The sequence below is a fragment of the Scyliorhinus canicula genome, chromosome 3, assembly GCF_902713615.1.
Source record: "Scyliorhinus canicula chromosome 3, sScyCan1.1, whole genome shotgun sequence".
Lineage (NCBI taxonomy): Eukaryota > Metazoa > Chordata > Chondrichthyes > Carcharhiniformes > Scyliorhinidae > Scyliorhinus > Scyliorhinus canicula.
In genome coordinates this window covers 181,438,822-181,465,778 of record NC_052148.1, presented here as the reverse complement: position 1 = coordinate 181,465,778, position 26,957 = coordinate 181,438,822, and the positions used below count along the sequence as shown (strand labels likewise).

The 26,957-nt window shown below is 45.3% G+C and overlaps 1 protein-coding gene across 3 annotated transcripts in view; it reads left to right on the top strand.

Moving 5' to 3' along the window:
• The window catches only part of usp53b (ubiquitin specific peptidase 53b), a 177,477-nt gene that overhangs the window by 40,003 nt on the left and 110,517 nt on the right, over nucleotides 1-26,957 (top strand). For all 3 annotated transcript variants that reach the window (XM_038791849.1, XM_038791848.1, XM_038791847.1), the window contains 3 exons: nucleotides 2,400-2,492; nucleotides 9,186-9,320; nucleotides 23,087-23,200. In XM_038791849.1, the coding sequence (XP_038647777.1) occupies nucleotides 9,297-9,320; nucleotides 23,087-23,200 (138 nt within the window). In that variant the 5' untranslated portion in view covers nucleotides 2,400-2,492; nucleotides 9,186-9,296. The remainder of the gene's footprint in view (nucleotides 1-2,399; nucleotides 2,493-9,185; nucleotides 9,321-23,086; nucleotides 23,201-26,957) is intronic.

Here is a 26,957-nt window from a genome sequence, read left to right as displayed (position 1 = left end):
TGCTGACTCTGTCCGATCCTGCCATTGTTTTCTAAGTGCTCTGCTATGAAATCTTTGATAATGGATTCTAGACTTTTCCCCACTACTGATGTCAGGCTTACTGGTCTATATTTCGCTCTTTTCTCTCCACTTCTTTTTTATAGTGAAGTTACATTAGCTACCCTCCAATCTGCTGGTACTGTTCCAGGGACTATAGAATCCTGGAAGATGACCACTAATGCATCCACTATTTACAGAGCCACTTCCTTAAGTACTCTGGGATGAACATTATCAGGCCCTGGGGATTTATCAGCCTTCAATCCCATCAATTTCCTCTACAATGTCTCTACTCATCTTGATGATCTCCCATTCCTCCCTCTCACTAAACCCTGCATTCCCCAACATTTCTGGTATCTGAATACTGTTTTCAGTTCTGGTCACCCTATTATAGGAAGGATATTGTTAAACTAGAAAGAGTGCAGAAGAGATACCAGGACCTGATGGTCTGAGTTATAAGCAGAGGCTGGAAAGACTGGGATTTCCCCCCCTGGAGCATAGGAGGCTTAGCGGTGATCTTATAAAGGTCAATAAAATAATAGAACATAGAACAGTACAGCACAGAACAGGCCCTTCGGCCCTCAATGTTGTGCCGAGCCATGATCACCCTACTCAAACCCACGTATCCACCCTATACCTGTAACCCAACAACCCCCCCCCCCCCTTAACCTTACTTTTATTAGGACACTACGGGGAATTTAGCATGGCCAATCCACCTAACCCGCACATCTTTGGACTGTGGGAGGAAACCGGAGCACTCGGAGGAAACCCACGCACACAGGGGGAGGACGTGCAGACTCCACACAGACAGTGACCCAGCCGGGAATCGAACCTGGGACCCTGGAGCTGTGAAGCATTTATGCTAACCACCATGCTACCCTGCTGCCCTAAAGATGAATTACAGTTGGGAAGTTGAAATGAAATGAAAATCGCTTATTGTCACGAGTAGGCTTCAATGAAGTTACTGTGAAAAGCCCCTAGTTGCCACATTCCGCCGCCTGTCCGGGGAGGCTGGTACGGGAATCGAACCGTGCTGCTGGCCTGCTTGGTCTGCTTTAAAAGCCAGCGATTTAGCCTGGTGAGCTAAACCAGCCCCTAATGAGGAGCATGGATAAGGTAGATAGTCAACATCTTTTCCCAAAGGTAGAGGAGTCTAGAACTAGACAGCATCGGTTTAAGGTGAGAGGGAGAGATACAAAAGAGACCAGAGGGGAAATTGTTTCACATGGGGTGGTGAGCATCTGGAACGAGCTGCCAGAGGCAGTGATAGAGGCGGGTACAATGTTTTTCCTTTAAAAAAAAGTTACATGGGCAGTGTGGGTATAGAGGGATATGGGCCAAATGTGGGCAAGTGGGACCAGCTTAGTGATAGAAACTGGGCGGCATGGACAAGCTGGGCTGAAGGCCTGTTTTCATCCTGTAAATACCTATGACTGTGTCCTCAGTTGTGAAGACTAAACCAAAGTATATATTTAGCTCCTTGGCCATTTCTTTGTCCCCTATTATTGATCCCTCTGTTTCTGACTGTAAGGGACCTACATTTGTCTTCACCAATCTTTTTCTCTTCACATACAGGGGCTGGTTTAGCACAGTAGGCTAAACAGCTGTCTTGTAATGCAGAACAAGGCCAGCAGCATGGGTTCAATTCCGGTACCAGCCTCCCCGAACTGGCACCGGAATGTGGCGACTAGGGGCTTTTCACCCGTAACTTCATTGAAGCCTACTTGTGACAATAAGCTGCTATTATTATTATTATTCATATAGAAACCAGATTTTATGTTCCTTGCAAGCTTACACTTGTACTCTATTTTTCGTGTCTTAATCAATCCCTTGGTCCTTCTTTGCTGAATTCTAAACTGCTCCCAGTCCTCAGACCTGTTGTTTTTCTTGGCCAATTTGAATAAGGATTGAACCTGTATTCTCTAAACGAAAGGAATACATACTCAATGAGCCTACAAGAGTTTCTAGTAGTATATTTTGATGTGCAGAAATTGTTGTGTCCTTCTAAAATATGTTTTGATTAAAGGAATAATAAGTGATAATTTTGACATTGTGCTGGCTTTGTGAAAAGTTCTGATGATTATACTTGGGTAGCATATTTAGAGAATTGTTTTGTTTAAACAGCAGTGCTAGAGACTGGGAGAGTAATTTCAAATTCCCTGAAGTGATTGGTGGGGGAGCGCTGGAGATGCTGTGATGGGGTGAGGGGGAAAATGTGTTGAAAGGATGTGTGCGGATATATATCTTTATGTTTTTTGCAAATGGAAGTCCAGTTTTAAACAGCTTTTTGTATCTCTCTACGAGTTGTATTTTTGAAGGCAGCCTTTTTTCTTGGTCATTTTTACAACTCTCTCTTCCTGCAGATACTATGGCACCTGGACATTTTCCGCCGCAGTTTGAGACAGCTGCCTGGACATGTGTGCTCAGGGAATGCTTGCATTTTTTGTGCTTTGAAGGTAAATTTAACTTTAAACATTCAGAAATCATTACAGCAGTGTATCCCATTTCAAATTGTAAATTGCAAATTTGTGATTGTGCATCTTATCCTACAGTTAATTTTGGCTTTATTTGAATATGTTAATGTACATTTTCTTAGACCTGACATTTTGAAAGCTGCTGTTTGTGTTTATGTATATTTGATCAATTTCTCATTAATTTGTAAATGATAAATGACTGAGACCTAATGGAAACATTGAAAAAAGGTCAATTTAGCAAATTTATTTTTTTAGGGATATTTTATTCAAAACACATTCAACAAAAGAACATGAGCTTAACATGCAATCAAAGTATAAAGTTTGTATACTTAGTATACAGGGGCTGACAACGGACACCCCTTCCTCAGAACATAGAACGATACAGCGCAGTACAGGCCCTTCGGCCCTCGATGTTGCACCGACATGGAAAAAATCTAAAGGCCATCTAACCTACACTATGCCCTTATCATCCATATGCTTATCCAATAAATTTTTAAATGCCCTCAATGTTGGCGTGTTCACTACTGTTGCAGGTAGGGCATTCCACGGCCTCACCACTCTTTGCGTAAAAAACCCACCTCTGACTGTCCTATATCTATTACCCCTCAATTTAAGGCTATGTCCCCTCGTGCTAGCCACCTCCATCCGCGGGAGAAGGCTCTCGCTGTCCACCCTATCTAACCCTCTGATCATTTTGTATGCCTCTATTAAGTCACCTCTTAACCTTCTTCTCTCTAACGAAAACAACCTCAAGTCCATCAGCCTTTCCTCATAAGATTTTCCCTCCATACCAGGCAACATCCTGGTAAATCTCCTCTGCACCTGTTCCAAAGCTTCCACGTCCTTCCTATAATGAGGCGACCAGAACTGTACGCAATACTCCAAATGCGGCCGTACTAGAGTTTTGTACAGCTGCAACATGACCTCATGGCTCCGGAACTCAATCCCTCTACCAATAAAGGCCAACACACCATAGGCCTTCTTCACAACCCTATCAACCTGGGTGGCAACTTTCAGGGATCTATGTACATGGACACCGAGATCCCTCTGCTCATCCACACTACCAAGAATTTTACCATTAGCCAAATATTCCGCATTTCTGTTATTCTTTCCAAAGTGAATCACCTCACACTTCTCCACATTAAACTCCATTTGCCACCTCTCAGCCCAGCTCTGCAGCTTATCTATGTCCCTCTGTAACCTGCAACATCCTTCCGCACTGTCTACAACTCCACCGACTTTAGTGTCGTCTGCAAATTTACTCACCCATCCTTCTGCGCCCTCCTCTAGGTCATTTATAAAAATGACAAACAGCAACGGCCCCAGAACAGTTCCTTGTGGTACGCCACTCGTAACTGAACTCCATTCTGAACATTTCCCATCAACTACCACTCTCTGTCTTCTTTCAAATAGCCAATTTCTGATCCACATCTCTAAATCACCCTCAATCCCCAGCCTCCGTATTTTCTGCAATAGCCGACCGTGGGGAACCTTATCAAACGCTTTACTGAAATCCATATACACCACATCAACTGCTCTACCCTCGTCTACCTGTTCAGTCACCTTCTCAAAGAACTCGATAAGGTTTGTGAGGCATGACCTACCCTTCACAAAACCATGCTGACTGTCCCTAATCATATTATTCCTATCTAGATGATTATAAATCATATCTTTTATAATCCTCTCCAAGACTTTACCCACCACAGACGTTAGGCTCACCGGCCTATAGTTACCGGGGTTATCTCTACTCCCCTTCTTGAACAAAGGGACCACATTTGCTATCCTCCAGTCCTCTGGCACTATTCCTGTAGCCAATGATGACCTAAAAATCAAAGCCAAAGGCTCAGCAATCTCTTCCCTGGCTTCCCAGAGAATCCTAGGATAAATCCCATCCGGCCCCGGGGACTTATCTATTTTCACCTTGTCCAGAATTGCCAACACTTCTTCCCTACGCACCTCAATGCCATCTATTCTAATAGCCTGGGTCGCAGCATTCTCCTCCACAATATTATCTTTTTCTTGAGTGAATACTGACGAAAAGTATTCATTTAGTATCTCGCTTATCTCCTCAGCCTCCACACACAACTTCCCACCACTGTCCTTGACTGGCCCTACTCTTACCCTAGTCATTCTTTTATTCCTGACATACCTATAGAAAGCTTTTGGGTTTTCCTTGATCCTACCTGCCAAAGACTTCTCATGTCCCCTCCTTGCTCGTCTCAGCTCTCTCTTTAGATCCTTCCTCGCTTCCTTGTAACTATCAAGCGCCCTAACTGAAACTTCACGCCTCATCTTCACATAGACCTCCTTCTTCCTCTTAACAAGAGATTCCACTTCTTTGGTAAACCACGGTTCCCTCGCTCGACCCCTTCCTCCCTGCCTGACTGGTACGTACTTATCAAGAACATGCAATAGCTTGTTCCTTGAACAAGCTCCACATATCCAGTGTGCCCAACCCTTGCAGCCTACTTCTCCAACCAACACATCCTAAGTCATGTCTAATGGCATCATAATTGCCCTTCCCCCAGCTATAACTCTTGCCCTGCGGGGTATACTTATCCCTTTCCATCACTAACGTAAAGGTCACCGAATTGTGGTCACTGTTTCCAAAGTGCTCACCTACCTCCAGATCTAACACCTGGCCTGGTTCATTACCCAAAACCAAATCCAATGTGGCCTCGCCTCTTGTTGGCCTGTCAACATATTGTGTCAGGAAACCCTCCTGCACACATTGTACAAAGAATGACCCATCTAATGTACTCGAACTATATCTTTTCCAGTTAATATTTGGAAAGTTAAAGTCTCCCATAACAACTACCCTGTTACTTTCGCTCTTTTCCAGAATCATCTTCGCCATCCTTTCCTCTACATCCCTAGAACTATTAGGTGGCCTATAGAAAACTCCCAACAGGGTGACCTCTCCTTTCCTGTTTCCTTGTCCCCTTGTACAACCTAAAATACTTTGTCTCATTCAGCTCGGCCCAAACCTCCCCAGAATCTCAAACTGATACCTCCATTCTACCCGATCAAAGGCCTTCGCTGTGTCCATGGACACTATCACCTTTCGCCCCTGATAGCGGCACTCTTTCACCCCTGATAGGGTCAGCATTCAGTAACCTCTGCCTCCCCTTCACAAAGCCCATTTTGCCCTCTGAAACCACCTGGGCTAAATCGCTGGCTTTTAAAGCAGGCCAGAGCACGGTTCAATTCCCGTACCAGCCTCCCCGGACAGGCGGCGGAATGTGGCGCCTAGGGGCTTTTCACAGTAACTTAATTGAAGCCTACTCATGACAATAAAGCGATTTTCATTTTTTCATTTTTCAGTTTGTACAATTCCCCCTTTTATTCCCCCCACTCTCCAACAAACAGCTCATCAAATATCACCATGAATGACCGTCACCCTACCTTGAAGCCCTCCTCTGATCCCCTGAAGGCAAATATGATTTTCTCCAACTGGAGAAATTCGTACAGATCTCCCAGCCATGTTGTGGCCCCCGGTGGGGTAACTGACCTCCAATTCAAAAGAATCCATCGCCGGGCAATCAGAGGCGAAGACCATGACATTGGCCCCCTTACCCTCGATCAGCTCCGACACCCAAAGATCGCCACCATAGGATCTGGCTTCACCCCAAACACTACAATCCTTGATAGAGTCCGGAACACGTTCTCCCAAAAGTTCTCCAACTGCTCACACTCCCGCAACATATGAGCATGATTCGCCAGCCTCTCTCACACCCGTCTGTTATCCCCGGAAAGAGACCACTCATCTGAGCCCGAGTCATCTGGACCCTGTGCACCACCTTGAATTGTATCAAACACATTCTTGTGCAGGTGGACGTTGAGTTCACTCGCTGCACTATATCAAAAGCCCCCTCCTATCTCCTTCCCCAACTCTTCCTCCATTTCCGCTTGATCCTTTTTGCTAATGTCTTGACCTGTCTCCCAACCACCCATATATATCTCCAATCCTGCCATCCCCCACCTCAGCCGGGAGCAGCATTTTCTCCAGAAGCGTATACTTCAGTACCTGAGAGAATGAAGGCAGCTCCTTGGCTTCAAAGTCCTGCACCTGCCAGCACCTAAACTCACTATCTTATGGTAACTCAAATCTTTCCTGCAGCTCCTCTAGTCCAGCAAGCTTCTCCTCTGCAAACATGTCCCTGATCCGGACTAATCCCCCTCCCTCCACTCCATAACATCCCATCCATCCCCCTGACGCGAACCTATGGTTCCCACGCAATAGCGTCAACACTGACATGTGACCCAGTTTAAAGTGTCTCATCAGTTGGTTCCAGATTTTTATAGACAACTCCCACCAGACTTCATGTATACTTCCTTGGAGCGAGCGACAATGGGGCCGTCACCAGAGCCCTCAGGCTTGTACCCTTACAAGATTCCTCCTCTAACCTGACCCAGTCCACCTCTTCCCCCTTCCTCCATTGTCTCACCTTCTCCACGTTCACTGTCAAATAATAATGCAACAAGTTCTGGAGTGCCAACACCATTTCAGCAGTGACAACGGACACCCCTTCCTTGTCCCCCTGTACAACCTAAAATACTTTGTCTCATTCAGCTCGGCCCAAACCTCCCCAAAATCTCAAACTGATACCTCCATTCTACCCGATCAAAGGCCTTCACTGTGTCCATGGACACTATCACCTGCGGCACTCTTTCTCTCCCCCCCCCCCCCCCCCCCCCCCCCCCCCTGACAGGGTTAGCATTCAGTAACCTCTGCCTCCTCTCTGCCTCCCCTTCACAAAGCCCATTTTGGCCTCTGAAACCACCTATGGCACAGTCCCCTCCAACCTCACCCTTGCCAAGACTTTCACGTCCGTATTTAGCAGAGAGATGGGTCTAGAGGACCTGCAAGCCAATGGATCTTTCCCATTTTTTGGACCCATTTTCCTGGTCCTCCATCTTTGCTCGTAGTGTCTGATGCATGTATTCTAGGATCACCATCTCTGCCTCCAACCACACAATCTGATCACTTTGTCCACCACCTGGATCGTCGCCCGCACCTCAAGGTTCTTCTCCATCCCTTCCAAGGTCCCGTGAAGAGGTGGCACTGCCCCTCAATCACCTTTGACTAGTCATTGTGCATTTCCTTACGCTGCTGTCGAACTCTGCCTTTAATGAAGCTCATCAACCGCTCCAGTTGCAGCTTTCCAGTCAGCGACGACCCTTCCCCCTCCACCATTTTGATACTTGATGCTGCGCCAGATATCTCCTCCAACTCTCATTGTCTTCAGTTGAGTTTGGTAACCCGTAGACATGCCCATCCGGCAGAAGAATTTACCCCCTTATCCACTCTCCACATAACCTTTCCGCCAGAATTCCCCAAAGTTCGGGTAAAAGGGGCCAAAACCAACGCCTACAAGCAGGAGCCGCCCTGTTAGCGACCACTGACTCCATGGCCTACACTGAAGTCCAATTTAACCATTTTCTGAGAGATTTTTAAACCTTTCTTTTATTGTGTGTGGCTACGTGACTGTGTTTTACTAATAACTGCATCTTATATCTGTTGGGGCCAATTTCCTTCCTCTTCCCCCTCCATTATTTGACTCAACTTTCACTTCTGATTCAATAGGATTCCCATGTCGCCATCGTTAAAGTTGCTGCCTGTGTCAAACGTGACCTTTTCCTTCACCATGGGGCAACACGGTAGCATTGTGGTTAGCACAATTGCTTCACAGCTCGAGGGTCCCAGGTTTGATCCCCGGCTTGGGTCACTGTGCAGAGTCTGCACATTCTCCCCGTGTGTGCGTGGGTTTCCTTCGGTGCTCCGGTTTCCTCCCACAGTCCAAAAATGTGCAGGTTAGGTGGATTGGCCATTTTAAATTGCACTTATTTGGGTTGGGTTACTGGGCTATGAGGATAGGGTGACGGTGTGGGCTTGGTTAGGGTGCTCTTTCCAAAAGCCGGTGCAGACTCGATGGGCCGAATGGCCTCCTCCTGCACTGTAAATTCTATGACTAATTTTAATGGTATAGAACACTAAACCTTTGCCGGTACCTGGAGAGACTCCTGTATCACTTTTCACAAGAATACAAGAAAATGATCTTGCCTGAGGCAAGCAATCCCTCTCGATTACAATGTTGTTGGACCTGGATTTTATCAATCGTGTTGCGTTTCTGTGAACTACTTTTTGTTCCCTCCAAGGCTCAAATATACAAGGCTTCCTGTTTTCTCATCCCTTCTCTAGAATTCAAGATTTCATGTAATGTCTTCTTTCTAAATCATTAATTCCTGGGAGTTCAAAACAGTGAAATTCTTCAAGTCTCAATCACAACTTCACAATTTGGTTTCTTAATTTAAAAAAATCTGATCAGGATGCACGATGTCCGAATATCACATAAATCTTTTAGTTTGGAAAATGAGGGATTCATCTGACAACTTGGTTCTGTGTTCTAATTGTCAGATGGGTTGGTAATATCACCTATGTCCCACTAATTGCTTCGAAAGAGGATTGTTTATTGCAGTAGTTTGTAAGATGTTTTGGTGTACTGTATTTAATTGTTAAGACACACTTGGGTTAATATCTCTATCAACCATGTTCTGATCCAAGTGGGATCAGTGTATCATCCTGAAGGCAATTCCTGCCTGCAAAGTTTTCTTAAATGTTTGTTTATTTATTTCCACTGTTGCAAGTCATTGTTTTCAATTATTTTCTTTCAGAATATATTCGTAGAATTTCAAAGCAGCAGGGAAAAAGCCCTTCCTTCTGATGTTTTGCGCAATGCTCTAGCTGAAAGCTTTAAAGATGAGCATCGTTTTCAACTCGGTCTAATGGACGATGCAGCTGAATGTTTTGTAAGTATCCCGTTGATTTTGATCTGTTTGTTCATAGAATCAGTCGAATTTTAAAGCTAAGAAGGAGGCCATTTTGCCCATCATGCTCATGTTGGTTCTTACCAACTCATCCTCAAGTACCTGTCCCAGTTTCCTTTTTAATTATTTATTTACAAAAAAATTCCTTTTATAGGGCAATTTATCGTGGCCAGTCCACCTACCCTGCACATCTTTTGTTTTTTGGGGGTGAGACCCAAGCAGACATGGGGAGAATTTGCAAACTCGGCCAGGATCGAACCCAGATTCTCAGCGCCACGAGGCAGCAGTGCTAACCACTGCACCACCCCTGTCGCCTTTTAATTATTTATGGAATCAGCTATGACCATCTTTTTCAAATGGAATATCCTGACCCCCGAAATTCTGAGTGGGGCACAAAATTTTCACTTTTTGCCTTTGGATCTTTTGCCAATGATTTTAAATCTATTACATAGAATTTACATAGAATTTACAGTGCAGAAAGAGGCCATTCGGCCCATCAAGTCTGCACCGGCTCTTGGAAAGAGCATTGTAACCAAGGTCAACACCTCCACCCTATCCCCATAACCCAGTAACCCCACCCAACACTAAGGGCAATTTTGGACACTAAGGGCAATTTAGCATGGCCAATCCACCTAACCTGCACATCTTTGGACTGTGGGAGGAAACCGGAGCACCCGGAGGAAACCCACGCACACACGGGGAGGATATGCTGACTCCGCACAGACAGTGATCCAAGCCGGAATCGAACCTGGGACTCTAGAGCTGTGAAGCGATTATGCTATCCACAATGCTACCGTGCTGCCCTGCTACCTGAGCTAATTGCCCCAAATCTAGAGGGAACAGCCTCTCTTAAAAACCTTTCATCATTGTGAAACCTCTATTAGGTCACCTTTTAACTGTTTATGAGCCAGGGAACATAATGCCAGCAGTTCCAGTGTTGTCTCATAACTGAATTCCATCACCTCTGATAAATGCCCACACTTTACTTTTTACATCTTTACATTCTTCCTGAAGTGCCTAATACCCCTTGTGTGACCTAACTAGTGATTTATAAACTTCTGATGCGATCTCTTTGTTTTTATATCTGATTCATCTACCTATTCACAAATGTAATCCAGTTGCTTTTTTTAACCATCTTATCAACTTGTATTGCCATGTAAGGGTTTGATTACATGAACACTACAGCATGTCTGTTCATATACATTTTTCAAAACAGTGTCATTTATTGTATGTTGCTTCTCCATATTCGTCCTCCCAAAGTGCATCACTTACCACTTCTACATTGAACTGCATCAGCCACGCTTCTGTCCATCTCGCCATCCCACACCTGTCATCCTGATGTCTACAACTATCTTCAGTATTTGCTATGTTGCTTAGTTTTGCATACTTCCAGATGTAGGGAAAAGCATTATAGTCTAGATATATAAAAATTTTAAAGAACAATGGACCCTAAATTACCCTTGGGGAAACATCATTGCACATCACCTCCCAGTCTAAAAAATAAGCATTCCAGCCTGGCGTCATAGACAGGAGTTTCAGAGATGTGGTCACACCTAAGGTGCAGACAAATAGATGGGTAACTGCTAGAAGGTGCAGAAATCCCCTGTGGCTGTCCCCCAAGTATATGGTTTTGGATACTGTTGCGGGGGGGGGGGGAGGAGAGGAGGAATGGCCTATCAGGGGAAAACAACAGCCGCAGCCAGAACAGTGGCACCACTGCGGTCTCTGTTCTGCAGGGAGGGTCAAAACACATATAGTTATAGGGGACTCTATAGTCAGGGGCACAGATAGGCGCTTCTGTGGACGTGAAAGAGACTCTCGGATGGTGTGTTGCCTCCCTAGTGCCAGGATGTCTCTGAACTGGCATGGAGCATTCTGAAGGGGGAGTGTGAACAGCCAGAGGTTGTGGTACACATAGGTAGTAATGACATAGGCAGGGAGAGTGACGAGGTCCTGCAGGAGGAGTTCGAGGAGTTGGGTGTCAAGTTAAAAAAGCAGGACCTCTAGAGTTGTAATCTCAGGATTACTCTTTGTGCCACATGCCAGTGAGGCTAGGAATAGGAAGATAGTGCATCTAAACATGTGGCTGAAGAGCTGGTGTAGGAGGGAGGGTTTCAGATATCTAGATCATTATGATCCCTTCCAGGGCAAGTGGGTCCTGTACAAGAAGGAGCGGTTGCAGAAAACTGGAGAACCATAAATATCTTGGCCGGGAAGTTTGTTAGCGTCACTCGGGAGGGTTTAAACTCGTGGCAGAGAGGTGGGAAACAGAGCAGTAGGTCAGCACATGAAGTAACTGAGGGGGAACTAGAGAATAAGGCCAGTAAGACTAAGAGGAAGAGCAGGCAGGGAGAAGTTGCTGAACACATAGGGATTGATGGTCTGAAGTGCATTTGTTTCAATGTGAGAAGTGCACCAGGTAAGGGAGATGAATTTAGAGCTTGGCTTAGTACTTGTAACTATGATGTTGTTACTATTACAGGGACTTGGTTGAAGGAGGCACAAGATTGGCAACTAAACGTTCCAGGATTTTGATGTTTGAGCCGGATAGAGAGGCATGTAAAAGGGGTGGGGGAGTTACATTACTAGTTAAGGATAAGATCACAGCTGTACTTGGGGAGGTCACCTCAGGAGGGCGCCTGCAGTGAAGCAATATGGGTAGAGCTCAGGAATAGGAAGGGTGGAATCATCTTTTTGGAAAATATTTTTATTTGACAAATGTTCACTGTTTTCACCATACAAAAGAAAAACAACCCCAACAACATAAAAAAACAATCCCACTCAAACCCAGGAAACACATCCAACCAACCACCCCCTCCGCCAAAACAGTCAACGGTAACCAACTCCCGAAAGTGCATGATGAACAAACCCCAACAATTGTAGAATCCCCTCCTTCTCTCCTCCAGGATTCTCCCGTAAATCACTGAAACAAGCCCCCTTTCCAGCCCCCCAGCTGACAGCAATGAAGAGGCCATGCTATCGGGAAGGATGGCAAAACATTTTTTGCAAAGTCCCGAACCTGCATGCACCTAAACACTCCCCCCTGCGCCAACCCATGCTTCTTTCCCAACTCCTCCAGCCTCGCACATTGCCCCTAAGGAACAAATCCTTCAGTTCCTTAAATCCCCTCTCGTCCCATCTATGAAACCTCACATCCATCCTTCCCGGGGAAGGGTACAATCGCAACGTTGGCGGTTTACTACAGGCCTCTCAACAGCGAGTGGGAGATAGAGCAGCAGATATGTAGACAGATTTTGGAAAGATATAAAAGCAACAGGGTTTTGTAGTGGGTGACTTTAACTTTCCCCATATTGACTAGGACTGACTTCATGCTAGAGGCTTATATGGGGCATAATTTGTAAGGAGCAACCAGGAGGGTTTCTTGAAGCAATATGTAAATCGTCCAACTGAGAAAGGGGCCTGGTATTGGGAAATGAGCCCAGCCAGGTGGTCGAAATTTAAGTAGGGGAGCACTTTGGGAACAGTGACCATAATTCCATAAGTTTTAAGGAACTCGTGGATAAGGATAAGAGTCTTCTGGTGAAAGTGCTAAATTGGGGAAAGGCTAACTACAACAATATTAAGCAAGAACCGATGAATTTAGATTGGGGGACGGATGTTTGTGGGTAAATCAATATCTGACATGTGGAAGTCTTTCAAACGTCAGTTGATTAGAATACAGGACCGGCATGTTCTTATGAGGATGAAGGATAAGTATAGTAAGAAGTCTTATAACAGCAGGTTAAAGTCCAACAGGTTTATTTGGAAACTTGAGCTTTCTAAGTGTAGCCCCTTCAACAGCTGACCCACCTGATGAAGGAGCTATGCTCCGAAAGCTTGTGATTCCAAATAAACCTGTTGAACTTGAACCTGGTGTTGTCAGACTTCTTACTATGCCCAGCCCAGTCCAACGCCGGCATCTCCACATGAAGGATAAATATGGCAAGTTTCAGAATTGGGGAGGGCATGGAGGATGGATTGATTTGATTTGATTTATTATTGTCACATGTATTAGTATACAGTGAAAAGTGTTGTTTCTTGCATGCTATGCAGACATCATATACCGTACAAAGGGAAGGAAGGCGAGACTACAGAATGTAATGTTACAGTCATAACTGGGATGTAGGGAAAAGATCAACTTAATACGAGGTAGGTCCATTCAAACGTCTGATGGCAGCAGGGAAGAAGCTGTTCCTGAGTCGGTTGGTGACCTCAAACTTTTGTATCTTTTTCCTGACAGAAGAAGGTGGAAGAGAGTATGTCCAGGGTGTGTGGGGTCCTTAATTATGCTGGTTAGAGTCAATGGATGGGAGGCTGGTTTGCGTGATGGATTGGGCTACATTCATGACCGTTTGTAGTTTCCTGCAGTTTTGGGCAGAGCAGGAACCATACCAAGCTGTGATACAACCAGAAAGAATGCTTTCAATGGTGCATCTGTAAAAGTTGATGAGAGTCGTAGCTGACGTGACAAATTTCCTTAGTCTTCTGAGAAAGTAGAGTCATTGGTGGGCTTTCTTAACTATATGGTCGGCATGGGGAGACCAAGACAGGTTGTTGGTAATCTGGACACCTAAAAACTTGAAGCTCCCAACCCTTCCTCCTTCGTGCCATTGATGTAGGGAATCTCTACGCTTCCTGAAGTCAATGACAATCTCCTTTGTTTTGTTGACATTGAGGGAGAGATTATTGTTGGCACACCAGTTCACCAGATTCTCTATCTCATTCCTGTACTCTGTCTTGTCATTGTTTGAAATCCGACCCACTACGGTGGTGTCATCAGCAAATTTGAGAATAGAGTTGGAGGGGAATTTAGCCATACAGTCATAGGTGTATAAGGAGTATAGTAGGACGCAGCCTTGGGGGGCTCCAGTGTTGAGGATGATCGTGGAGGAGGTGTTGTTGCCTGTGCTTACTGATTGTGGTCTGTGGGTTTGGAAGTTCAGGATCCAGTCGCAGAGGGAGGAGCCGAGGCCCAGGCCATGGAGTTTGGAGATGAGTTTTGCCGGAATATTAGTGTTGAAGGCTGAGCTGTAGTCAATAAACAGGAGTCTGACATAGATGTCTTTGTTATACAGGTGTTCCAGTGTTGAGTGCAGGGCCAGGGAGATGGCACCTGCTGCGAACCTGTTGCAGCGGTAGGTGAACTGCAATCCGGGAAGCTGGAGTTCATTCGTGCCATGACTAACCTTTCAAACACTTCATAATGATGGATGTCAGAGTCACTGGACGATAGTCATTAAGGCACGCTGCCTGGCTTTTCTTTGGTACGGGGTGATGGTCGTCTTCTTGAAGCATATAGGGACCTCAGATTGTTGTAAAGAGAGGTTGACGATGTCTGCGAATACCCCCGCCAGCTCTTCGAGCAAGACCTGAGTGCTCGTCTGGGTACCCCATCCGGGCCAGTGGCTTTCCGTGGATTGACCTTTAAGAAGGCTGCTCTGACATCTGCAATGGTGACCTCGGATACAAGTTCATCCGAGGCTTCCAGGCTGGAGGGTGCGCTCTCGCTGATCTCTTGCTCAAAGCGGGCATAGAATGTGCTGAGCTCATCAGGGAGGGGTGCGTTGGAGCCGAAGATTTTGTGTGTTGTGATGTGAGGTGCTTCGGAGTGTGAATGCCTCAACTTCGTACGCGAGGTTGGAGCTGAGACAGTTGAAGGTGGTGTATAAGGTGCACCTCATAAGGGCGAGGATGAGCCGACTTTTTAAGGGTGTGGAGGATGTTTGTGAATGCTGTCGGGGGGGGGGGGGGGGGACGACAAATCACGTTCATATGTTTTGGTCCTGCCCATAACTGGAGTATTGGAGGGAGGTCTTTAGGGTAATCTCAAGGGTGGTGCATGTGAGACTCAATCAGGTCCCCTAGAAGCCATATTAGAGGTGTTGTATTGGCTGGGGATGGAAGCGAGTGCAGAGGCAGATGTCTTAGCCTTCGCCTCGCTGATTGCCCGAAGGAGGATTCTGTTGGGGTTGAGGTCAGCTTCTCCGCTCTGTGGCGGGGGGACCTGCTGGAGTTCTTAACGCACAAGAAAGTGAAGTTCGAGTTGAGGGGGAGGATGAAAGTGTTCTACAACTCATGGGCCTTGTTCATTTTCACGAATTGGATGACATTGAACATCAGGGGGGGAATTTGGGTGGGGGGGGGGGGGGGTGTTTGGAATGTACAAATTAATGATGATTCTTTTTCATTGGTGTTTTGTATTCAAAATGTTGGGAGCTGTTTTGAGGGTGGGTGGGATGAGGGGATTGTTGGCTTGGGGATTGCCATTGTATTTGATTTATTTGTTGTAAATATAATGTGAAAAAGGAGGGGAATAAAAATATTTATTAAAAAGAAGTATGGCAAGTTTCAGGAACTTTAGATAACGAGAGACATATTGTGAGCCTTGTCAAAAAGAAAAAGGAAGCATTCATAAAGTCTAGGAGGCTGAGAACAGACAAAGCCCTTGAAGAATATAAAGACAGTAGGAAGGAACTTAAGCAAGGAGTCAGGAGGGTTAAAAGGGGCCATGAAAAGTTCTTGGTAAACGGGGCTAAGGAGAACCCTAAGGCATTTTATACATATATAAGGTGCAAGAGGGTAGCCAGGGAAAGGGTTGGTCCACTCGAGGACTGGGGAGCCAGAAGAAATGGGCACGATGCTAAATGAGTATTTTGCATCAGTATTCACCATAGTGAAGAGTGTGCAGATAGTCTGGGTCATGTCGATATCAAAAAGGAGGTGGTTTTGGACATCATAAAAAGCATGAAGGTAGATAAGTCCCAGGGCCTGATGGGATCTACCCCGAACACCGAGGGAGGCAAAGGAGGAAATAGCTGGGCACTTGACAGTAACCTTTGTATCCTCATAGTCTCGGGTGTGGTCCCAGAGGACTGGAGAATAGCCAATGTTGTTTATTTCTTTGTTAAGAAGGGTAGCAGGGATAATCCAGGACATTACAGGTCAGCGAGCCTGCCATCAGTGGTAGGGAAATTAATGGAGAAGATTCTTAGGGACAGATTTACACACATTTGGTAACAAATGGACTTATAAGTGACAGCCAGCATGGTTTTGTGAATGGGAGGTCGTGTCTTGCTAACTTGATCGAGTTTTTTGATGAAGTGAATAAGATGATTGATGAAGGAAAGGCAGTGGATGTTGTCTACATGGACTTCAGTAAAGCCTTTGACAAGATCCCTTGGGCACTGCCAGCCCCTGGAGTTCTTCGACTCCTTGTTCGGCACTTTTACCAGATACTTCAATTTCCATGGCTCTTTGGTTGTCTAAATGAGCTTCGGTTAGTAGTTTTCTTTGTGTGGCTGCATCGCGGATCTCGCGTATTAACTGGTCGCATAGTGCTTCACACGTGGTTGGGTCGAACTCACAGGTTTCAGCTAGTTTCCTGAGGGGAGCTGGAAATTCACTGATACCTTTGCCTTGGGCCTGGGCGGCCATGTGGAACCGGAAACACTCAGTGGTGGTTTCTGGTCAAAATGTTCCCCAACCAAGCTACCAGGTAGGTGAACAAGCGGGTGTCCGGAGCGTCTGGGTGGGTTAGACTTTTGTAATGTGGTATGTGGGTTCCCTACAGTCAGTCAGCAAGGCTACAGTTTGGCTCTTGTCGGCAGTAATTGTGTACATGTGGAAGAAGTGTATCCTCTTTACGTACTGTTCCCAATCATCTGTACCTGCATTAAGTGGCTCCAACTTCCCGATATGCGGCAAGATGATGGCTTACAATGGGGCCTGACGAGGTAGACGGGGCATGTAGCAACCGGTGTCGCGGCAGCTCCACTGAATCCCCGTTGCCAGTGCTAGTTCCGAAGTAAGCAACCACGCATAAGCTGTAGGTTAGAGCACAAAAGAGGTTTATTATTACTTCTAGTCAAATCACCACCACTCCCCGAAGGGTCGTCTTCCATAAACTTTCAGCCATAACTAATGAAAAAGCTATCTGCTCCTGTCCCAGCATCCACTGCATTCTGCGGTAATGAATTCCACAGATGCACAACCCTTTGAGAATTAAAATGATAGAATTTATAGTGCAGAAGGAGACCTTCGGCCCATCAAGTCTGCATCGGCCCTTGGAAAGAGCACCCTACTTAAGCCCACACCTCCACCCTATCCCCATAACCCCACCCAGCCTTTTTGGACACTCGGGGCAATTTAGCATGACCAATCCACCTAACCTGCACATGGCTTCTTCCCAACCTACACCCAGGTCAGGCTTTTTATACTGGAGGGGCTACAACTGTTAAGGGGAAGCCTTGCCCCTTTACCGGGGAAGTTCATATTCCCCGGAGGGCACAGAAAACCTGATAGTTCCTACCCCATAACCTCTGTTGGGTTTATAATATCAGCTTTGAAAATACTTGGCCTCCACAGTTTCCAGCTCCTACTTATCAAGGCTGCTGCTCGCTTTTCTGAGGGAAATTGGAAAAAGAAAGGATCATCTCATTCCCTGCTCACCAAACGTCCTCAGTCACCAAACTCCAACTTAAGCATTCTACTTCAGCCCAAAGCAGCATTCCAGTGGAGGTAAAGTCAACCATGTAAGATGGCCTGCTTTTCTACTCAGTGTCTCTCACTTCTGAAAACCTGCTTCACCCAGTTTTCTAATAAACTAGTTGCAGCTGCAAGCAGAACCTGTATGAACCCTGTTTTAAAGCTAGCCGAAAACTCACCTTCTTCCAACCCAAACAGCATCTTTAATTTAGGAATTAACTAAAAGAAAGAGTAGACTTTTGATAGAAATTCCCTCCCTCAGTCACCAAACTCCTACTTAAGCACTCTACTGCAGCCCAAAACAACACTCCAGTGCAGACTAAAATAGGTGGGATTGTAAGTTGCAATAAAGAAATTTACAAATCTATATGGATAGGCTAGGTGAATGGAACAACATTTGGCAGATGGAGTTTAACGTGGATAAGTGTGAGGTTATCCATTTTGGTTGGAAAAATAGGACGACAACTTATCTAAACGGAAAGAAACCTCAGAGTGCTTTGATGCGGAGGGATCTGGGTGTCCTCGTGCATGAAACGCAGAAAAGTAGTATTCAGGTACAGCAGGTAATAAGGAAGGCAAATGGAAATTTGGCATTTATTGCTAATGAATAGAGAATAAAAGTAGGAAAGTGTTGCTGCAACTGCACAAGACATTCGTGAGCACCTGGTGTATTGTGTACAGTTTTGGTCCCCTTACTTTAGGAGGGATGTTAACTGCACTGGAGGTAGTTTAGAGGAGGTTCACTACATTGATTCCAGAGATGAGTGGTTTGTCTTGTGAAGAAAGATCGAGCAGTTTAGGCCTATAGTCTGTCGAGTTTAGAAGAATGAGAGGAGACCTGATTGAAGTTCATAGATAAAGGATATTGACAAACTAGATATAGAGAGGATGTTCCCTTTTGTGGGGCAATCTAGAACGAGATGTCCTCGTGTTAGGATAAGGGGTAGCAGATTTAAAACACAGATGAGGAGAAATTACTTGGGCAGCACAGTTGCTTCACAGCTCCAGGGTCCCAGGTTCGATTCCCGGCTTGGGTCACTGTCTGTGCAGAGTCTGCATTTTCTCCCTGTGTCTGCGTGGGTTTCCTCTGGTGCTCCAGTTTCCTCCCACAGTCCAAAGATGTGCAGGTTAGGTGGATTGGTCATGATAAATTGCCCTTAGTGTCAAAAAAGGTTGGGTGGGGTTACGGGGATAGGGTGAAGCTGTGGGCTTAAGTAGGGTGCTCTTTCCAAGGGTCGATGCAGACTTGATAGGTCGAATGGTCTCCTTCTGCACTGTAAATTATATGATTCTACTTCTCAAAGAGTTGTGCATCTGGAATTCATTACCGCAGAAAGCGGTGGATGCTGGGACAGGAGCAGATAGCTTTTTAATTAGTTATGGTTTGAAAGTTTATGGAGAACAGGCATGAAAGTGGAGTTGAGGCTGTGATGAAATCAGCCATAATCGTATTGAATTGCGCAGCAGGCTTGAGGAGCTGAATTGCTTACTCCTGCTCCAAGTTGTTGTGTACAAAGAATAATTTAAACTATTGGATGTTGGTTTGGTGAGGGCAGACTAGATTCATTCAAATGAGGGAACAACTAATACAATGGATAGGTGGCTGGCTGCAGCATGTGAGCGTCTGCTCCGTAGTTGATCCAAGGTAATTTGTGGATTAAGTTCATCCTAGTATTTATCTTGGCTTCAGTATTTGCCAAATATAATCTGTTTGAGACTATAATCCAAAGCTATTTCAGGATAATTTGGAAAATCTTATTTATCACTTGATATATCTCATGTTGAGATATAAACACCAATCCTATTCAAAAGTAGGTTGTATTTGAAAAGGAAAAGTTGTTCAAATATAAGCAAAGAATGAACTAGAATAATTGAACTATTTGGTACGGTTTCACCTTGTTGGTTTCTAAATAGAATCTATGAAACGGAAACAATTCTTTCTTCAGTTCAAAGTCTCAACAAAGAATTGGTCAGCTTTGACTAAATACTTTCAACTAAAGTGAGTATATGGGTACTGAAGTATGCAGTCTTGCACCACGTCTGCATTCATATCAACATATGAAGCTTTGTTTATTTTTCAGCCTTCCTTCATTCACAGTTCATCAATGGACTGAGATGTTGTAGCCTTTGGAAACTTTTATCCCTCATCATTCAAAACTTAAGAATCCAATGATGAGGGTAATGCTCACTTTTTCTAGGTTATAGAATATCCTTATATCTTCAGTCTCAGCTTTTGCCACCTTTATATTCACTTGCTATGTCTTTAGTGAATGAGATGTGATGATATAGCCCTGATTGCTTCTGTTCCTTAAAACCATAGTTTTTTTTTTGTATGTTAACTTATCTATGCCTCATTCTTGAGCAGTCTGATAAATGTTTAGGCAGTATCTTTCCACATGAGAGCCCATGATTTTTTTAAAAAAAAATTACTTTCATTCAAATTTTTATCAAAACATAATTTCCTGCATAACCATTAACAACATTTAACATAACAAAATAAATGTTAACCATATATACAGAAAAAGGAACAATACTATGTAACAATCCCCCCCCCCCCCCCCCCCCAACCCGGGTTGCTGCTGACCTTTACTGCTCTCCTAGACTCCTAGATATGGGAGCACATGATTAAACACGATGAAACATAGAACAGTACAGCACAGAACAGGCCCTTCGGCCCTCGATGTTGTGCCGAGCAATGATCACCCTACTCAAACCCATGTATCCACCCTATACCCGTAACCCAACAACCCCCCCCCCCCCCCCCCCCCCGCCCCCCACCTTACCTTTTAGGACACTACGGGCAATTTAGCATGGCCAATCCACCTAACCCGCACATCTTTGTTTGGACTGTGGGAGGAAACCGGAGCACCCGGAGGAAACCCACGCACACACGTGGAGGACGTGCAGACTCCGCACAGACAGTGACCCAGCCGGGAACCGAACCTGGGACCCTGGAGCTGTGAAGCATTTATGCTAACCACCGTGCTACCGTGCATGGTGGAAACACGTCCACGTGGCCTGAGTCAGGGTCACAGAATCCTTACAGTGCAGAAGACGACCATTTGGCCATTCAAGTCTGCACCAATCCGCTGAAACAGCACTCTACCTAGGCCCACTCCCCCACACTATTCCTGTAACCCAGTAATCCCAGCTAATCTTTTAAACACTACGGGGTAATTTAGCATGACCAATCCACCTAACTTGCACATCTTTGGACTGTGGGAGGAAACCGGAGAACCAGGTGGAAGCCCACGCAGAGACTGGGAGAACGTACAAACTCTACATAGACAGTCATCCAAGGCTGGAATTGAACCCGGTCACTGGTGCTGTGAGGCAGCAGTGCTAGCCACTGGGCCACCGTGCTGTGAGGTTCGAGAAATAAATTAGGCTGTGTATGCAGACAGCGGGCCGGATTGAAAATCGAAAAAAAGTATGATTCAGCCAGATATCATCAGGTAAGAAAATGTTACAGATGTTGTAATTTGGTCAAGAACAGTGGGTTTGTCATGCAACAGTAACTTAAAAAGTATCAAGAACGTGAAGACGAAACAGGACTTTGAGGAAAATAGCAAAAGTAAAAAAGTGAACAGAATGGGAAATGCTTTTAGATTAACTCAGTGGAAAAAGAAAGAATGAAACAAAGCACAGAATATCTTGAAGAAATTTGTTCCAAAAATTATCAAACAGAAAAATGCCGTCCATATTTTACAGTAGTAATAAGGGCCAAACTGTCGGTGTTCGCAGTCATTGCTCACCTGAAACTATCAACAATTAATGAGGTTTCATGGCCGTAGTACAGACGTTGGTGTTGGTGTTTCTATACTTTCCTATAGAGTGCACTGTTTAGTTAGCTTTAATTATTCTGTATGTATGTTATCCAGTCAATTGTTTCTGACTGCGAAATCCAGGCCAATGGCTCATCCTTCAGCATTTTCAAGTCTTTCAGAGTACATTATTTCCTCTTCATCTGGGGACAAGTGCCTTTCGTTTCTCCCCTGTAATCTGATGAATTCTCAGATGTCTGCAACATTTATGTGAACTGTGATTAAAGCATACACCTTTGTTACATCTTCCTGCAACTGTAGTCTTTTCTTGCATTCCTGCATTATTGCATTAAGACAATTTTTGGCTTGTTCATTTGTTCAGGCTAAACTGGAAAATATTCAGATTGACTACCTCCTATCCTAAATTGCCATCTCACTCTGCATTTTTGCCTTATAACCTAATACATGTAATCTTAAATTTAGTTATGGAACACTGCACGTCAGGTGTTTCTTGGCTCAGCTGATATAATTGATTGATTAGGAATCTCTCTACTTAATTTTGCAATACAATGGAATGTTTTACGAGCTGGATTTCCTGTCGAAGATCATTTTCTTGAGCATCTTTGAAACAGCAATCCATAGCCAAAAAGGTTAAGCTGTAATGTAAAGCAATCATTTGCTTATCAAGTGCCACAGGCATTAATTATTCTGTTCTGTGAAAGGCCGGGGTGGGGTAATGTAACGTAACCAGAAGAAATTGAATGTGAAAAGAATGAAGGTGTTAAGAGTGCCACACAATCAGATACAGCTGGAAAGTCTGTATAGAGTTAAACAGAACTTCATGTTGACATAGCTAATTGGAAATTACTGAATTTCATTTCATAAATTTGTGAAACATCTTGGGTTTTTTTTTTTGTATTGTTAAAAAGCACGATATAAATGTAGCTCGTGACCAAAGTCAAATCTGCTGTTACTTTTATCAGTGATTCCTGCTGGGTCTGTCTAATTCTACAGTCAGGTATGAAAGATGGCTCAGGGCGTTCCTAAGCTTATGTCTGTCTTTGCTCTTCGCTATGATGTTGTTTCCAAAAATATAATCTTTGTACAAGCTGTGTAAACTGGAGAAGTTAAATGCAATGGCAAATGCTGATGTTTGGAACAGAGTTATGTCTGTCTTCAAATGGTTGGCTTATAAGGAGGAATTTCAACGGGACGTTCACTTGAAGAGAGCCTATTACTCAACTTGTGTCACAGTGAGTGAAATATATGTGAATTTGGCTGGATATAATTTTTTCTATATTTTTGACCAAATGTATCTATGAATCTTATGGATATAGGATAAATTTTCATTTTTCAGTGAATCTGTTGCTCAAACAAAATGTAAATATATGCTGCAAGCATGAAAGTAAGTAATTTGCTCGAAGTAAATTGGGCTGGGCTTCGCATACTGATGATTCTGACGCCAGCATCACAATATTTTGCTTTGTCCTTTTCCTTTAGGAGAATATTCTGGAGAGAATTCACTTGCACATAGTCTCAGACGCTGAAATGGACACATGCACTGTTAAGTCTTGTATCACCCACCAGAAATTTGCCATGACTCTTTATGAGCAGGTGAGATACAGAACTCTTTTTCCAAAATATATATTATTAACTAAATATATGGTTTAGTTGTAGACTTTGAAGAATTATGGATTGCTTAACTTTATGATAGCATGTGGGGCAGAAAATTGCAGTGTTGTATATGTAAACCAAATACTTTTCCTTTGGAAAGCTATGGCTAATTTGTGGTTTTAAAAATTTATATGTGGGATGTCAGTATTGAAAGTGTGGCTGGGGTGTGAGATATTGGACAGAGCTGTAGGGAGGAGCTTCTGCAGAGGTATTCTCCTGTCAAGAGGAAGCTAGAGGAGCAGAGTAGGGAGGGCAAGCGGAAGAAGGCACTACCCTTTAATAATTTAATTAATTATTATTATTAAATTATTACCTGGGACATCAGAGTGTCATCTACCTGTAAATGCCAGTGCAATAGGAGAGTGGGTAAGTGTGTTCTACTGTTTTTGGCGAATTGTGGATGAAGTACAGCTAGGGGGAAGGAGGGTAGGTGGAGGCCTTGAGGGGCGGCTGCCATGCTCTATTCGGGGTTGGACCTGGGGGGGGGCTGGTTTAAGAGGGCTATGACTGATCGACCGGGGGGTGTAGAGCCCCAGGCCCGGTTGATTATGTGGAACCTTCGGGGTTTGAATCGTCTGTTTTAAAGGTCTTGCGCTTTCGTGCATCTAAGGGGTTTGAAGACGGACGACACCCCAAAAGCTGGGGGACCATACAAGGCTGAGGAAGTATTGGGTGGGGCAGGTGTTCTATTCGGGGTTGGATATGAAGATAAGGGGGCGGCGGTGCTGATCAATAAGAGTGCGGCTTTTGATGTGGGGAAGTATTTTAAATTACTTCCGGGTCGGGGGTGTGTGGTTTGGTGATGGTGAGCAGCCCACTTGATTCCTCCCCCTTTCACAAATATTCAAACCCTCCACCACCGACGAACAGTGGTAGCCCTGTGTACCATCTATAAGATGCACTGCAGTAACTCGCCAAGGTTTCTTAAGCAGCATCTTCCAAACTCACAACCACTACCATCTAGAAGGACAAGAGTAGCAGGTACTTGGTAACCCCACCACCTGGAGGGTTCCCTCCAAGTCACTCACCACCTGACTTGGATATATATCACTGTTCCTTCACTGTCGCTGGGACAAAATCATCGAACTCCCTCCCTAACAGCACAGTGGTGTACTTAGACCTCAAGGACTGCAGCAATTCAAGAAGGCAATTCACCGACCCATGGCAGGTTAAGAGACCAAGAGCGAAGGCGTTTTCTTATTTCTTGCAAGTGCACTGCGTGTACACCTGGATTGGTTGATTTATTTTAGATGAGGCATTGTTGGTGGGGATGGTTGGATCAGTGTATTCGGCGATTGTGGTCTCTGACCATGAGCCGCATTGGGTGTACTTGTGGGTGGCGAGGGGGGGAGGCTCAGCAGCCACAGTGGAGGTTGGATGTGTGGTTATTGGCATGGAGAGAGTAAAGTGCAGGCTGAGAGGTTGTCAGTGGAGGACATTGAGGGTGGATCGGAGATATTCAGTGGCACCTAAGGAGGCGTTACTAAAGGAGAGGCAGAGGCAGATAGAATTTAGACTGGTGTCCATGGGAAAGGCGGTGGGGCAATTGCCTAGAGCCAGAGGGAGGGTATATGAGTATGGAGAGAAAGCTTAGCAGGATGCTGCCGCGCCAGTTGAGAAAGCAGGCAGCGGCGAGGGAAATTGGGAGGTGAGAGACGATAGGGGGCATGATGGTATGCAAGCGGAAAGGGTGAATAGGGTTATTGAGGCTTTTTACCGGAGATTGTATAATTTTGGGCCTCCAGTGGGGGGGTGAATAGATCAGGCTTTATTTTGGATGCTAGGAGTTCCCAAGGGTTCAGCGGGCGAAGGTGCAATGATTGGGGGCCCCGATCGGGCTGAGGGAGAGGTGACGGATTACGTGGGATTGATGAAGACGGGGAAGGGTCCAGTTGGGCTCCTAGTTGAGTTCTGTAAGAAGTTTGGGTTGGACCTGGGGGCCCTGCTAGTTGAGTTGTACAATGAGTCGATGGTGAGGGAGAAGTATCCCCCCCCCCGTGCTGTCTCAGATGTTGATATCACTCATTTTAGAGAAGGGCAAGGACTCTGGGAGTGTGGATCTTGCTGTAGAATGTAGATGCAAAGTTGTTGGCAAACGTGCTGGCGACACCGATAAGAGGATTGTGTGCTGAGGGTGATAGGTGAGGACCAGATGGGGGTTTGTGAAGGGGCGGCAGCGAATGTACAGAGGTTGCTTAATGTTCTAATGATGTCTTCGGAGGGCTGAGAAGTGGCAATAGAAATGGAGAACGTGATCGACCGGGTCGCATGGACATATTTGCTCAAGATGTTGGGGCTGTTCGGGTTTGGGCAGGGGTTTGTGGATTGGGTTTGGCCAATGTCTAAGGTGAGTGTTGTCTAAGGTGAGTGTTTGGACAAACAAGGTCAGCCTGGATTATTTTGGTTTACACTGGGTGACAATGCAGCAGTACCCGTTCTCTCCGCTGCTCTTTGCCCTGACGATTGAGCCCTGGCAATGGCACTGGGGGGGGGGGGGGGGGGGGGGGGGGGGTGGAACAGGTCCAAGTGCTGGGTTTCTTTGTACGAGGGCCGAGCGCTGAGTTTTTTTGCGCGCAGATGATCTCCTGCTGTATATTCCGAACCCGGTCAGGAATTTTACAGGATCATGGGGATTTTTGGGGAGTTGGCCCGCATTTTGGGGTACGAGCTTAATATGGGGAAAAGCGGGGTATTTCCAATTAATGCCCTGGCACAGGAAATGAGGTTGGAGGAACTGCTGCTTTGGTTGGGGGGTGCGAGTTTTCGCTATCTTGGGATACAGGTGGTGCAGAGTTGAGCCAAACTGCATAAGTTGAACTCAGTGCGGTTGGTGGAGGGAATAAAGGCAAACTTTGAGAGGTGGGATGTGTTGCCATTGAAATGTCAAAGAGTTTGGAGGTGTTTGGAGGTACAGACAGGGGGAGAGGCCGTCTTGTCGGTGGTTGCCTCCCTGATAGCCTGGAGATGGATTTTGTTGTGCTGGCGGAACTCTGAGCCGCTGATGGCAAAGGGTATGGGTGAGCGATTTGGCAGAATTTCTGCATTTGGAAAAGATAAAGTTCACCATTCGAGGTGTGGAGGAGGGGTTCACCTCGAGGTGGAAGCTGTTCATTGACTTTAAGGAGTATTAAGTCGTCAGCGGGTGGTGGGGGGGGGGGGGGGGGGGTGAGGCTTTCGTTTAATTTTCTATTTGCGGTGGAGGGAGTAGGGCGAAAAACTGGATGTCGGCTGGCATTGGGGTGAATGGGGGAGGTGTTTGTTGGGAAAGCATATAGGGAGGGATGGGTTTCTTTCCTGTTGCCGTGGTTGTCTTTTGTATTCCTGTGATATGTATATATAAAAAATGCCTTCAATAAAATTTTAAAAATAAAGTACTTATTCATATTTTTATTGAATTCCCATGTTCCTTGGTGGGATTAGAACCCAGGTCCCTGGAGCATTGGGTTACGAGTCCAATGGCAATACTGCCATGTCATCACCTTCCTTGTTCTTGATCCTGCTTTTCATGATCTCACATTTCATCGCCAATGCCTGACGTGATGGCAATTGCGCTCTGAGCACTGCCTCCTCCATTGGCACCTTGGTGACTCCCAAGCTGCTCCTGCTATGGGTATTTGGGTGTCAGTCTTGCCCTAGAGTTAGTTAGGCCATTTGCATTTCAAAATCACGTTGCCTCCGTGCTGCTGATGCGATGCAA